The sequence below is a fragment of the Gambusia affinis genome, linkage group LG04 (assembly GCF_019740435.1).
Source record: "Gambusia affinis linkage group LG04, SWU_Gaff_1.0, whole genome shotgun sequence".
Classification (NCBI taxonomy): domain Eukaryota; kingdom Metazoa; phylum Chordata; class Actinopteri; order Cyprinodontiformes; family Poeciliidae; genus Gambusia; species Gambusia affinis.
This window is the reverse complement of record NC_057871.1, coordinates 19,814,116-19,829,700: the sequence shown is the minus strand read 5'-3', so window position 1 is coordinate 19,829,700 and position 15,585 is coordinate 19,814,116. Positions and strand designations below refer to the sequence as shown.

Below are 15,585 nucleotides of genomic sequence, written 5' to 3'. Positions count from 1 at the left end.
ACCAAGAACGCCACATTAAAACATTGAAACTTCACCCCCCCTGGGGCTAAAACCGCTGAAACAACCATACCTCACCTCGCTGCTCGTTGCCTCATTCGTGACTTTAACAATCAGAGAATCTCTCTGAGTCGGCGTTGTCACCAGCAGCGGAGTGCGCAACGTAGCAAACAGGATTGTGATTAATGGGAGTTAAGAGTGGCATCTTTGCAAGCCACACGAAAAGAAGCCACAGGCGAGAGAAATGGGACCTGGGTTGAATAACACCGCCAGAGCTCAACACTGAATCAACGAGCATGACAGACAGCCTTAGCAGCATCGGCGTGAGGTGCTGGGCCGCAGCAGGAGGCGAGCAGGTGGTGCAGACGAAACCATCCATGAAACCAGGTGTTTAGGGGCCTTCTGCAAACGGCCAATGCATCACAGTGATGAATGGAGGAGGGGTCGACAGCAGGGATATGAGGTGTTGGATTCAGTGATGCCTAGAGGGGGGTGTGGGATGGATGGCGATAAGAGTTTTAGGGTTCACCTCGTTCTGCTGATCCCCTCACCGCTAACCATGCGTTTTGTCCATCTTAATAGCATGCCACACACACCTCCGGCCAGGGAAAATATGTTCAGCATGGAGTTTAGGTGTCACACCTGTAATCCTGCATACTTGTGAGATAACCATAACCAGCTTGAACAACATACAGTTGAAGCCAGAAGTTCACATGCACTGAACAAAAAGAAACACGCTGCTTTTCTTTCCTCAGTGTCTGAAGTTAAATAAGGCCACATTCATCTTGTTTTAGATCAGTTGGAATGACCAAAATTAATAATGATAGAAAGAATATGTCAGATATTTATTTATTAATGACTGAAATGTCAGATGCTTTGATAGGTATTCAGATTGTATGGTTGCATTGCTTTTACAATGGACTGGATAAATTTGGTCAAGTGTTTTGGGTTTCCTACAAGCTTCTCATAGCACATTTTTCACTTTGAGATGGCCACTTTAATGTCCATAAGCCACTTTGTAACCACTGTCTGTGTGCTGTGGGAACAACAACTCATGGTTTTCTTGCCACAATTCCTTAAAAGTCAGATTTGGAGGAATGCAAAACTCCATAGGTTTGAGCTCTACCAGAGTTACCATGGGGTCACACTGCTGCCCCTCTGATTAATACGGCCCTGGTCTACGGTAGTTAGTTTAGATAAAGAGCCTTGCTTGGCTTGTAGTTGCAATTGATGAACAGAGCAGTGAACCATGAAATGTTAAAATTGTGGAATATAGTTGTATAAACTAACCCTGCTTTTTACTTCCACACATCCTGATCTCTGACCCGTCTTTGTCCTCATGATGCTCTTTGTCCATTAATATTACACGACATTTTGATGAAATTTAGTATATTGGATTTTTCAGGAAAATCAACAAAGGAGGGTAAATGCAAATGGACAAAAACATTTTTCTGATTTTCATTTGCTAAAAATGTGCAAATGTTAAGCAAACTGAAAACAATTCAAGTGATTAAAAAAATATAGTAATGCAGCTTTTGAATCTTTGTAAAACAAACTTTATTCCTTTATTCCTACAAACGTCTGAACTGTAATCTTGACCAGGCTGGAGAGGCGTTCGTTCTCAACCTTCAATTATGCCCTCTTGTGCTAGCGAGCGTGTTTTTGTTTATGTCTTTCGGTCTCATGTCATGGCATTAGCTTGGCCTCGGAGTTATGCTGAACAAACCAACAGGCCTGTCATTGCACTGATAGATGTTATTGAAGAGGGTCACGCAACGCTTAACTCTGGCACTCAGCATGAGCGTTATCATCTGATTGACAACCTGAAACAAAAAAAAAACAAAACAACTCAGCAACAACTGGGTCTTACGTGATATTGGGAGAACCGCTCAAATTTAATTTTGTCATTTTGGTAGACAAGATGAAGAAAAATTCATGAAAGTTTTTGTTTTTGATTTTTTTTTTCTTGCACCAAACTGGCCCCCAAAGCAGTCAATTGGTTGGTGCAAAATTAATGGCATCTTGTTTTGTAAACAGATTTTCTGTAGTATTGTTAAATATATTAATTCTTGGGATTCATCGAAGCTGTACATAAGTATTTGGGTTTTATTTAACACATACATATATACATACCACACATGTACTTGTTATATAACTTGTGAAAGGTGTATCTTTTTGCCTACATTTCGATCTAAGTCCATTATTTTTCTTTGTGCATAGCTTGTTAGAAAAATGAATGTAGCTTTTATGCTTGTTGTTGGACAGCAGTTGCCAGACATATGTAGTCTATAATTACATTGGTGTTTTTTTTTTTTTGTTATATGACATAGATGTAGAAAACATTGCGCAGAAATGTGTCCCACTAGCATTCAGACAACAAATACGTTTTACACTGATCAACCTTCCTAGAAGACTGACCTTGGTTTGTGTTGTTTTTGTCTTTCTTCAAAGCAGTTGGTAGATGTCACTGCATGACAGACCGTAAATCAGAGATTCCAGCTGAAATGATGTCAGCCCTTTACATCATGTGTTGTCACCTCACGCTATGAAGACATGTGGACATGTGGCCCCTCTCATAACTACATTCACTCCTCAGACTCACAAGAGATTTTTCCAAGGGTTAACTGGTCACATAAACAGATGAACAGCGTACGTCTTACAGCATAAAACGAATCAGTAAGTTACGAATCAGTCCTCTAAGCTGATTGAGCCTCTCTAGAGACGTGGAGGTGATAAGGTGATAAGGAAGAGCCATATTAATTTAATTACAGAATGTGGCTATATTAATTATTCTCCATTCTATTTAAAAACAAGTGTAGGATTTTTTTTTGTGTGCCTTGTGTTATGTCACAATCACAAACAGCAAGAAACGTACAATTTGGTTTATTTTATTATATGTGATTCCCATTGTTTCATCTTCTTCCTCTTATTTAATACTACAAAAAATATATAGTATTTAGCACTTAATTGTTGCTGGAAATTGTCATATTTCAGAGTACTCCTAGTTGCTTCAACTAGTCAAAGTTATTTAAAAGGAGAAATTGAGCAGTTTTTTACCTTATGTTACAGTTCTCTAGGTAAAACTACATGTACATCAGCTGAAACCCCAAGTGTAAACTGTAAATGGACTGCACGTAATGAAGGAAGCTGAAAGGAAACATACAATATTCCAGTTGCCATTGCCACCCCCATTTCATATCAATTCAGTTATAAAACACCAAAGAAATGATGATGAAAACTGTCATTTTACCATTCAGTGTTTTGCTAGGACATTAAAGCTCACCTTTAGCCGCTAAATTCCCGTCTGACTCTTTTCATGCTACCCATTACTCACTATGAACCTCTGGAAAGCCGAAAGACTGACAGACTGCAGGTATAAAAGCCAAAAGGTATTACAGCCTGTATCCGAAAGCTTTAATGACGTATGGAGATTTGTATTGTCCGTGCTATTCAAAATTTACAACAGCAATTATTCACGGATAGCGAGACAGTCACAGTTTGGTAAAAAGTTTTATTGCTCTCTACATACTTGTCGTTGCCAGTTTCTGAGTCAGTAATTCAGCAGATTCCTCTGGAAGCGATTCTGAGAAACCGTGCACATGAACTCCTGACATTTACAGGAGCAGGAATGATTTCTCTGATTGTCTTAAAATGTGCCTATGCAGGCATTACCAGACACTTGGACTATGTGGTTGGACATTGTTCATTTATTTGTGGCATTAAAAGATTTTGGTTAATAACATCAGCACTTTAACGGAGCCATCACTCTGGTCTTTATGCAGTGGTGACTTCGTCACCCAGAATGCAGCTAGGAATGGAGCTGTACATGTGTTGCTTTATTTAAACAGTTACACCTCGTTGTAAACCTGTCAGCGCTATTAATCTGGGGCAGAGATGATGCGAAAAGATCCACCTTTGAATTTCACGGCTCCCCATTGTCTTGCGTCGCTCATGTACGGCGACTGACCTCAGCTGATCATGTAACTACAAAAACATTTATACGCCTTAAACTTTTGCACATCGTCACCTTACGATCACATGCTTTAAATCTATTTTGGGGGGGGATATGTGTGATAGACCAAAAGAAATAAGTCCTTGATTGAGAAGTGGAAGGAAAGAGAAAGTTTTTTGCAAAAGAAATCTAGAAAGGTTGGCATGCATTTGTATTCGGTCACATCCCCCAACGCTGGTTAATCCATAAAAAATGCACTGCGTTGTAAAAAGATGACCAGTGAATGCACCATTTCCATGGTTAAACACGGTGGAGGAAGCATCATGATGCTTCTCTTCAGCGGGGCAGAGATGACGGGAAGATGGCTTATCTGATTTGACAAGCCTTGAGCAAAACCTTTTTGAGGATTTGGGGATGGAGTGGAAGTTCACTTTCCAGGAGGATAATGATCCTAAACCTGCAGATCTAAAACAGTCTATAGACTGTCAAACGCAAAACCTTTGATTAGTTATAAATTGTTTCGATAATTTTCTTCCATTTATAAAAAATAATTTGTGAAATTTCAGATTAATTTCATGAATTGTTGGCATTGCAACTTATGCCAGATCAATAAAAAGTCAATTTAAGTGTAACTTACAATAAAGTTTTAAAATGGCAACTGGATCACTAAAAAAATATGACTACAAGTGTAGCAGCAATATTAATACACAGTATAAATAACACCAAAAATGTAGGTCTTGATCCAATAAGGGACTAATTATGTTGTAAGGTTTTAGTCACAGTTGAGGGAATGCTCTACCTAGTTGAATTTGCTTATTGACAGAGGACACATGTCAACAAGGCTGTATCGCGATGAACACAACCTGAGCTAACTGAGGAAAGTGGATGATTACTTTCTGTAAGCAAACATTTCCAAAAGAGAGAACGAAAAAAAAAGAATTTTGTTGTGTTTAAGCTAAAATTCAGACACGTTGAGAAACGTATATCGCAGCTTTGCAGCCCAGTTGGATTGCGTTTTTAAGCAGCCAGTATCCAGGTAGCTGAAAAAAAAAATAAAAAATAAAAAAATCACAAGAAACACATTTGACTTTTTTAATACTACACAGCTTGTACTTATATTAGACATGTTTATTTAAACATGAGTTTAAATGGATTGAAGGCTCAATTATCTAAGATATTATTTATTGAGAAAATGTTCAGTGGGTGACTTGTTATTTCATATGGATAAGAGAAATGCACTTACTGATTCGGCATCGTGCTCCAAACCTGTATCATGATGGTCCATTTCATCGTCTCTAAATTCCTTTATCAGCTGTTGAAAGGAACCACAAATTAACACTTTTTACATCACGTCTTGGTACATACTGCTAACAATGAATTTTATCATTTGTTGATAAAAAAAATGTGTCCCACAGATGTTTTATTGATGATCTTAAACAAACCAGCCTTGGAGAATAATGTTACTTGATGAGGCAGGAAATACAACAGTTTGCCTTATCATTAATAGGAATGAGTTCAGGTTGATTAATCAAGTCAACTATAAATATTGCTTAAAGTAAAATAGATAACATGTGGCACAGAAAATGGCGCTTCTGAACAACTTCAAACCTTTGCAGACTTTATGCTTAATCTCGATTTAGATAAAACAAGTAAGAATAAAATATTGTCAATAAGAGTCATCATTGAGTTTGGCTTCAGTCAGTTTGTTGGGGACTTTTTGCTTAAAGTTAAACACAAAGTCAAACATCTGAAGTGTGGTCCTCACTTGTAACAGTTCAGTGTATCTCTCTGGGTCACTCTCCATCAGTGCTCTAATCTGGCTGTTGTAGTGCTCAGAGATGCTCTCCTCCACTGCCACTGTGCACGCCATGGCCCCCTCTTTACCCAGCAGAGCAGTGGATGCCCCTGGAGGATGTGCAAAACAAGAGAGATAAATAAAACAGTAATCTTGTCTTTTTACCAGCTATAAAGTCTCTCCACTGGCTACCTGTAGCTCAAAGAATAGACTTTAAAATACTGTTGTTAGTTTATAAATCACTGAATGGTTTAGCACCACAATGCATTAAAGATTTGCTGCTGTTGTATCAACCTTCCAGACCTCTCAGGTCTTCTGGTTCTGGTCTGCTCTGCATCCCCAGAACCAGAACCAAACGAGGAGAAGCGGCATTTAGCTTCTATGCTCTACAAATCTGGAACAAACTTCCAGAAAACTGTAAAACAGCTGAAACACTGACTTCCTTTAAATCTCAACTAAAAACCCACTTGTTTAGAGTTGTATTTGAAATGTAATCAATTGCAAGTTTATTGACGGAATCTGACTTGATGTTGTGTTTTTAATGTTGATTCTATGTTGCATTGTGTTTTTGTGTTTGATTTGATTTGATGTAAAGCACCTTGAAATGCCTTGTCGCTGAAATGTGCTATACAAATAAAATTTGATTTGATTTATGTCAAGAGAGTTTTGTGTTTTTACGTATCTATTGTCTTTTTTTTTTTCTTCTACATTATAGCTATACGGACGCTGCGTATTTAGATGCTGCCCCAACCTAAAACAAACCCAGCCAGGTTCCAGAGTGGCAGAAGAGCCGTGGGTCGAACTCTGTTCTCAGCAAGGATTTCGTTGAATTTTGATAGGTGCTTCTTTTCTTGATCCCACATTTGCTTAAAAAACAAAAAAATAAAAGAGTTAAAATACTATTCATACCATTCAGCTTGATCTGACAAAACAATTTAACTGAAAAAAAAGTAAAAATTGATTCCTTTAAAAACAAAATAATCTACTAAAGTATTTAAGTACATATCAAATTTTAAAAAATGGATCTGACAAACAAAAAATTAGAAACCAGAGTCTTTTTTTTTGTCTTACTGTGAACATTTTCTCACTGTTATTAATGGTTTAAATGCAATATTCTCAAATATCAAACAACATTTTGGCAGAGAAATAAAAACAGTTGCTAGGGATATAAATCAATGATGCTGTCACTCTTTGAGCAATAAACATTTTTTATTATTATTTGGGGGCATAACCTTTCATAAGTTTCAATATAAATTGAGAAACATACTTGACCACAGAATGGAACCTTTTAAAATGCTCCAACTATCAATTTTTGACAAGCATGTACGACCTCTGCACTATTTAAAACATATTTTAATGCTTTTTAACATGAGACCTTTTGTAGTGACAGCCAAATCTAATACTTTTAGACATACTGTCTCGACCGGCCCAACACCGCCATCTGCCCGGCATAGATGCGATTAGCACCATATTCACCCGCGTGATCCACGCGCAGCATCCGGTGCATCATCTCCTTCTCCTCGCTGTCTCGCGGCGCAGGAACAACACTGTAGGCACGAGTGCTGTTCTGCAGGCAGCCTATGTAAACATTATAATGTCAGCATGAGTAACTTGAGGAAATCCTTCAAAGATGGTGTCCATCTCTAGCTGCAGTGGTAGATTTAATACTGAATACAATATTTCAGTAATATCAAACAGATACATTTTGTTTTAAGCACGTTCACAATGTAACTTCAAAGAAAATGTCTTGATGCCAAGCTTACAGTTGCATCATGGCTATCTTAGGTAAGTGTTTTTAGCATTTTAGCTTCACGCTGATAACCCAGTAGCTCACCTGTGCATTTTAAACTCTGTCGGATCATCGCTGGTCTGACAAACTGAGGCCAGTCACAGAAAGCCGTGTGCGCTGCTCTATGCATTATAGTTAGCGAAGGATTTAACTGCTACCATAGAAAAACACATGCTAGAGGACATTGAGCGTCAGCTGATAAACCAAACGCACACTTATGACGTAGGCGCGCTTTACGACGTCGCCCTATTATGGCAGGCTGTTGTACCATTTAATTAAAGAGACGTTGGCTAACAACTTCTACTAGATTAAATTACCTTTTAAAACGGGATTTACTGAAGTGTGTTTCTCAGACAGGGATTAAAATACCCTCAGGCATTTCTCAGTCTGGAGTAAAGTAAGCTATTTTTTCCAAGTAAAGTCCAAAAGAGGACTCAAATTATATATGGCAATGATGCAATCCTAAATACAGATTAAGGCCTATTCGCCTCACGATTTGATGAAACATGTTTTTTTGTTATTATTACTATTCATAATTGTCAATAGGTTGTCAAATAAATCGACAACTTCATTCACTTTTTCAACATCTGAAAAGGTGAAGGAAGTAAAGAAGGAAGGACTACTGAGGAGTGACGGCTCATAGATGATCCAGTAACCTTTCAGCAGGACAATGGTCCTAAGTTTACAGCCAAGATATCAAAATAGTGTCTCCAGGAGTTTCTTAAATGTCTGTGAGTGGTCAACCAAAGTCCCAAACCTCTGATTGATCAGACTGAATCTGATTAAACATCTCTACCAAGAACTGAACATGACTGTGTGCTGATGTTTCCTATTCAACTTGATGGAGTTCTCGTGACTCTGGATAGAGACAGGCACCCCAAGCTTGTTGCATCATATTTAAGACGTGCGGCTTTAATTGCCGTCTATGGTATTGAGTTAAGGCTGTGAATACTTATGCATGTGTGATTTCCCTGTTGTTGTTTTTTACACATACCTCCGAAACAAAATGACATTATAGAGTGTTTTGTGTATTGAGAGGAAAAATAGAATTTCTTTTTGAAACAAGGTTATAAATGCAAAATTGGAAAGAACCGAAGCGCATTATACCAGCTTCATTTCTGTTTTCCGTATCGACTGTGCTTCATGAAAACACCCACACAAGATCATGAGCTGCTGAGGTGACCAGGTTCAACACTTTGGATAATTCACTTGTCTGTCACAGCACAAACAAATCCACGCTCTCTCCAGCTAATTCAGTGCTCACAGTTTACTTGGCCTACATATATTTGGCCTGTGGGCCATAAACAAACATTTAAAGGTGAAAATTACATTTTGGCTGCTCTCTCTTTGTTTTTCTGTGCTAAACAAATTTTGACTGTTTTCTTTGTTTAGACATGTTGTGTAAGAGGCAATTAGGCAAAGAAAATGAGGGCTTTTATGGAGCAATTTGTGTTATTTCTGAAGGTCTACAGATGGCAGTGCAGCACAGTTAAAATAGGCAGAGGGACGTTTCAGTTCATGTACACCAGCTGGTCCCAGTTTGAAGGATTTCAGTGGTAGTCAACACATTTGTAATGAAAAAAGCTTCATTTAGCATTTTAGCATAAATTAAAAAGCAAAAAAAAAAAAAAAAAATTTTCCTAGAATAATAGCCATGATCTCATAATCCTGCTGTCATGAGTTGCATTAGTAAATATTAGTCTGATTCCTGCTTTTGATGTCTAACAATAATAATAATAATCATAATAATAATGAAACCAACAAATTACACAACACCTAAAACAGACTGAGTGCAGAAATGTGCGAAGAGGTTCACTGCTGCAGCAATACGGTGGTCAAAAGTAAACAACGCCAGGGTCGTAAATGGCAGGGTGTGTTGGTTCTGTCTGTATGTGTGTTTGTGGTGAGACACCGGATATGTGTTTCCTTATCTGTCTGTCTGACTCTGGGTTGCTACATACGTGTGGCCTCGTATCGGTGGGTTACCCAGGGCTTTCAGTGTGACTGTATGTTGGTTTTGCTGCAATAAAAAAACATTTCAAATAACTTTCACAATCGTCTTTGGTGATCTTCGCTGCTTCTAATTTGAAGCAACTAATTGCTGGTGTTTGGAAAGTCGCACCACAGAAGGAGTGTTTCCTCTTGGTTCTGCATTTTCACATTGGACTTGGTTGTTACTGAAAATAAACTTACTTCCGATTTCATGGGCTGATGAAAACAAGTGCTGAAATTTATGAAGGTTTTCTTTTTTACATGTTGCATAGAAATTTAATCTTGAAATCATTAACAGGGACATTAATTCAGTAAAATCTGATTTTTGGAGTGAAATTACACAGAATATTTCAAGGTCAGAAAAAAGATAGTAATACCGTATATGGAATACCGTATATAAAAACAGACTTTGAGAAAACAATATTTCAGAAATCTACTATGATTTTTGTCAATCATAGCGGTAGTAAATTACAACGACCACCGAAGCAAAACTATTTACTCTTCTCCGATAGTTTCACATTTTGTCATGCATCAAACTGAAACTGCAGTGTAATTTATTTAGATTTCCTGTAGCACACCGAAACAACGTTCTAGTTCCTAATTATAGCTCGAAGGAAAATGATACATGGTTTTCTAGATTTTTCAACAAAAACATCTGAGAAGATTAATATGTAATTATATTCAACTCTCTTTACTTACTCCTAGATGAAATCATGATAATTAGTCATATGAATTAGTTTTCATCATGTGTCAAAGTCAGGACATGGATCCAATTGAGAATCTGTAGCAATTGGGATTGATGTTAAGAGACGCACTCCATCCAGTCTTAGCTTCAGCTACTCTGGAAAGAGCTCTGTTCAAATGTTTTAGTTGTAAAACGTGCAAAACGGGTGGAGATAATCCCCAGAAGTATTTCAGCTGCAATTGTTGTGAAAAGGCGGTAATAGAAAGCTGAACACATGCATTTAAAGCCCATGCCATTATCTTTCCACTTCCCTTCTACATTGTCTTGGTCTGTCTCATAAAATCCCAATCAAATACAGAGAACCTAACAGTTGTTACCTAACATGGAAAAAAGTTCATGCATTTCATGCTAGACATCAACTAATGGGCCAAACAATGACTCATTGTGACATGGTCTCACCCTTTTAGTATTTGGAGTTAATTGTAATTTCTTGGCTTGTATTTATTCTGCTGCTTTTTGAGAAATAGGTATCCTGGTTCTCAAAGAGTAGGACTGAAAGAGTTCTGAGGTTTCCAGATCTGGTACCAAAACTCTGCTAATTGTGACTGTTTGTTGGAAGACGCTTTTCCTGAGTGATGTTTCTAGCCCTCTCTTCATTTCTGAGCAGAATAGAGAGTGAGCTCTGCTGGATGAAAAGCAGACCTACACATGGATTGTATCAGGATGCTTTGCTGCTGGCATGACAGAAAACTCACGGTATCCCTCACCTTTTGGGGAAATGATGTTCCAGATGTCTCAAATAATTAGAACGAGGATTCATCTCAGAAAACAACGTGGCAGTAGTCTTCTGCTGTCCATTCCTGTGTTCCATGCAGGATTTCAGTCTGTCCTCCTTGCTGTTTTTTTTTTGGACACATGCAGCCTTTTTTCTCTCAACATGTTTTTCTTAGGTTCTTTTCCACAGGCAAAACTGTCACCAATGATTGCAAGTATTTTCAAGGTAATGGATAATTATATATATTTATCGAGATGCATCAAATCCAGAAGCTGTATTGAAATACAGCTTCTGTATTTCAATACAGAAGCTGTATTGAAATACAGCTTCTGTATTTCAATACAGAAGCTGTATTGAAATACAGCTTCTGTATTTCAATACAGAAGCTGTATTGAGCAGGGCTCTTGTCGCCCTGCTCTGGTGACAAGAGCAGGGCGCTCTTGTCACCAGCGCCCTGCCAACAGAGAAGAAAATCACCATCACTTTATTCTGCAACTAGATAGATTTTACTCATCGATCTCATTTCATCAGGAATGCAAATAGTGATGTCAGTAACACTCAACTATCTGCTGTACAAACTCTCAGAATACAGCATGCAACTGTGCAGCGGCACTGGGCCACAGCAGTGGATCACTGGAAGGTCGATACCTTAGAGTCTTTAACGTCACAACTTTGGTGCTGGACAGAATCAGAAAGCAGTAGATTTACAAGTTTGTCTTTCTAAAATACAAATGGTTCAATCTCAAAGCAAAATGTGTCAAAAAAACATGGAGTATTTTTTAAGGAGGCTAGGAACTTGAACTATGACGTGGCAATCCTAAGCAAGCAGATTTTATAACATTAGGAGAGATCACCCTGAATGACTTGCATCAATGACACTTTCTTGTCTCAGTGGCTTTCTGAAAAGATGTGCATAAATGTAAAATGCAACAGCAAATGATCAGGTAAAATGAAGTTTTTCGTACTCAAAACTTTTTAGAGGCACCTTTATATCTATCTACTTATATCTAGATAAGATAAGATAACATAAGATAAGATAAAAGCAACAATAATCTGAGTGGCCCATGGCTTATTATGCAACAAGACTAGATATCATTTAGCAGAGGTACAGCTGAACAAATTTTTTAGCTGCAGGATTGTCAAATAAAAATCTAGGGAGCTGGAAAAGGCCCTACAAAACGCTTCAATTTTTCCATAACTCAATCAAATCTCCACCAAGTTCTAACCAAAGACCAAGAGACAGAAAAATGGTACAAAAGAAATCTCTGTCTCATCTCTGATAAAGTGCAAGATTAAAGTCCTGGGTTCAGTGAGTTTTTGTCTCAGATATTTTACAAATTATGAACCACAAAGAATAAGTTAGTGCATGCTTCTAAAGTAAATATCAATAGACAAATTATACATGTCTCAGTCTTTAGTTGAGCTTATTCACATCCAACATTACACTTTTTCTGCTTCTAAGCAAGAGGGATAAAGTTTTTCTATTTAATTTTAATTTTTTGCTTAGTTGTTGCCAAAATCAGCAAAAGCAATAATTTGAAAGAATTAGAATGAACCAGGACACTTACTCTGAACAAAAATTAATTCAAGCAATATAATAAACACCTGTTATACTAAACAATGCTGCAGTTTTTTTGGTTTTTTTAAGGTTTCTTATTTAAACTTTATGCACAGTTGCACATCATTATTGGAACTAACTATTTTTGTTTAGATTTGATGAACTGTGAGTATTTCTAGTTAAAATAGGTTTCAAATAGCTAACGACCTCACATGTATTAACAAACAACTGTCATGTTATGTCATTGTCTTCAGGTTGTGTGTCTTGATGCTTTTGTGAATTTTCTGCCATGCGAGGTCAATGGGAGTGTAATGGCATAGACATGTCACAACAGACTTTGTAAACATTTTCCTAATGGGCCTGGTAAGTAACTTTTTTTTCTGTCAAGAGTCAGAGGAGTGAAAACACAGTATAAATCTTTCAGCGCAGTCAATTTAGGCAAAGACATTCCTGCAAGATTCATAGTTAATCCCAAAGAGTGAACGCCCCCTTGAAAAACAAGAAAGAAGCAAATTGTAGTTATGTAAAATTCAGCAGCTCAACTGAAGGAAGCAAAGTTCAAGAGAAAGTCCTCCTTTCTTTGTATGCTTTGCTTATGATTTGAGGACTGAGCAACAAATCGCAGAGCTTCAGAAGGAGGGCGACTGGCTCATGCATGTGTCTGAGCACCTGCATGCATGCGTCTCTGACTGTGTTTGCATAACGTTTGCATGCATCCGTGGATGCGTGTGTGTGCCTACACACACGCTTGCTCCAAGGCTCTGGTCAGACGGTGCATAGCTGTGGCGGGACGCAGCCCAAGCGCTTCTAGACTGCACTGAGTCAACAGCGTCTGCTCTCACTTAGGGAAGACATGATAGGTCTTGTCTCATTTCGTCTCTGACTTGTGTGGTGGGACTCCCAGGGCTTGTGTGTGGGGTGTGTAATTTTAAGTAAAATTAGCAATATAACTAGTAGAAGAACAACATGCGTCATTGTCTCAGCTTACTACCGTCATAATTTCAGTCGACTGTTCTTTGGGTCATGGAAGTGTTTTTTCTTTTTCTTTTTCTTTTTCCTTAATGACAGATGAAAATAGATTCAAGCATCTGCTTTAAAAAGGAATTACTATGTGGTGTGGAAATTTAAAGTGTAAATGTATTTTATAATTAGGTTTGCTTTGCCAGATCCCTTGAAGTTTTAATTATTAACAGAAGCTGCCCCGGGTAGCAAAACTTAAATGGATCTTTCTTTTCAGGACTTAAACTTGCATCTTAAATTTGGGCCTTTTAAAGGCATTTCACATTTTGCCACATACCTACCTCAAAATGAAAGCTATTTTGTTAAAATTTTTGACCAACACAAAGGGCCTGACTCTGCTGTGGAAAGAAATTGTGTATTTTACAAATGAAAAGCTGCAAAGTGAGGTATGTATTTGCATGTAGCCCCTTTACTGCATGCAAATACATATTGCACTTTACTTAGGAACACCAAAATAAACCAGTGCACACCGGCCTGAACACACCAGGTGGATGAAGAAGGATGATGATGGTGGCATCCTGAGATTTGATGAGGTCAAGCAGCTGAAATCAGTGAAACGTTGAGGAGAGGCTTCGGCCGTCAGTGGAGCTGAAAACAGGGCTCAGGAAACTAAAAATGTTTGAGGCTCTTGTCTTATAGATTTCACTAATTTAGCCAATATCCAGCATCGAGGGGAAGACTTATGGAACGACCCATTCAATCCGACCGAGCTGAAGACGGTCGGTGAAAGGCGATGGCAGAAAATGCTCCAATGCTGCCACAGGCGCTTTAACAAAGCATTAAGGACAAGCTGTAAGTGCATTATATAGAAATTTGAGGAAATAGTGTATTTAATTCCTTTCAGAAAAAAATGGCTGCAACGTAGCAAGATGTGGAAGTAGAGAATACCTTCCCCGTGCTTATTGAGGTTTGAGTCGCAGTATTGTGTGAGTGGAGCGGTAGGCAACATAATTGCTTTGACGGCAAGGTACTCCCCTTGAAAACAACAAGTTAGTCATCCCAAACTGTTGCAAGGCAAGGTTGAGAAATAAATTAAAGTTATGTAACCGTGTTTAAAAAAGCCAACCATATTATGGGTTTGGTGGTAGCCCTCTGGAAAAGGCACAATGTCTCATAAAACCAAACTAAAAGGAGAAAGTCATTTTCAGATTTCAACTCACCAAGACTCTTAAAACACCACCTACAACCATTTTAAAGACCTCATACGTGATTCACACCAGATGACAGAGATTTCTATTATATTATTGAGCTGTTACCACCCCTCTGCTGCATGCGGACATAAATTTCACGGAAATATCCTGTTTTGCAGGACACTGGAGAGAACGGAGTGTCTTTTCCACATTGTAGTGGTGAAATCACACCTTTCACATTGTTTTCATGTAATGGGAACAAAGTAGGGCATTTTGTGAACAGGATGAAAAAAAGGGATAAACGGTTTCAAATATTATCTTGCAAACAAGAATGTTTTATTCAGCTTCTTTTATGTGGATACCCCTAAACAAGATCCAGTTGCTTCCAGAAGTTTCATAATGAATAGAGTCCTCCTGCGTATAATTTCATATCACTATATATAAGTCTGTTTGGTGAAGACTTGTTACAGAACATCAGTGAACAGACGACGTCAAGAAAACCAAAGGATGCCACAATGATGTATTTTTAGATATATTTACAAATATGTCCTGGGTTATGTTGGTCTGTTTCGTCACACCCAAATGAAAAACATAAAGGTTTGAGGTTGTATTGTGACTCATATAATATTATGTAACCCCAGACCGAGAGGACCCAAAGATGATAATCAAAAGCAGGTTTTACCAGCATTTTCAGGTGGAGTCCTCTGTAAAAATTCAGGGTCTCTGAGTTTAGGAGAGTCACAAGGAGATCACTTTGAGTCAAAATGTTTTCGGCGAAAGACAGATTTTAACGTCTAAGACGACCTGAAGAGCTGCTGAAGACTTTTGGAAGGCGACAAGGAAGAAGTAATTTGTACTGGCTGGAAAAACAGAGAGAGACAGCCTCAAGCTG

The 15,585-nt window shown here is 38.1% G+C and overlaps 1 protein-coding gene across 1 annotated transcript; it reads right to left on the bottom strand.

Annotated features, from left to right (window-relative positions):
* Positions 1-4,852: 4,852 nt before the first annotated feature.
* Positions 4,853-7,764, bottom strand: coq7 (coenzyme Q7 homolog, ubiquinone (yeast)). Its single transcript, XM_044113682.1, has 6 exons — positions 7,579-7,764; positions 7,156-7,322; positions 6,496-6,610; positions 5,715-5,854; positions 5,193-5,261; positions 4,853-4,989 (listed from the first exon to the last, which is right to left on the bottom strand). The coding sequence occupies exons 1-6, from the start codon at positions 7,661-7,663 to the stop codon at positions 4,912-4,914; spliced, it is 654 nt and encodes a 217-aa protein (XP_043969617.1). The 5' UTR covers positions 7,664-7,764; the 3' UTR covers positions 4,853-4,911.
* Between the last annotated feature and the right edge of the window lie 7,821 nt (positions 7,765-15,585).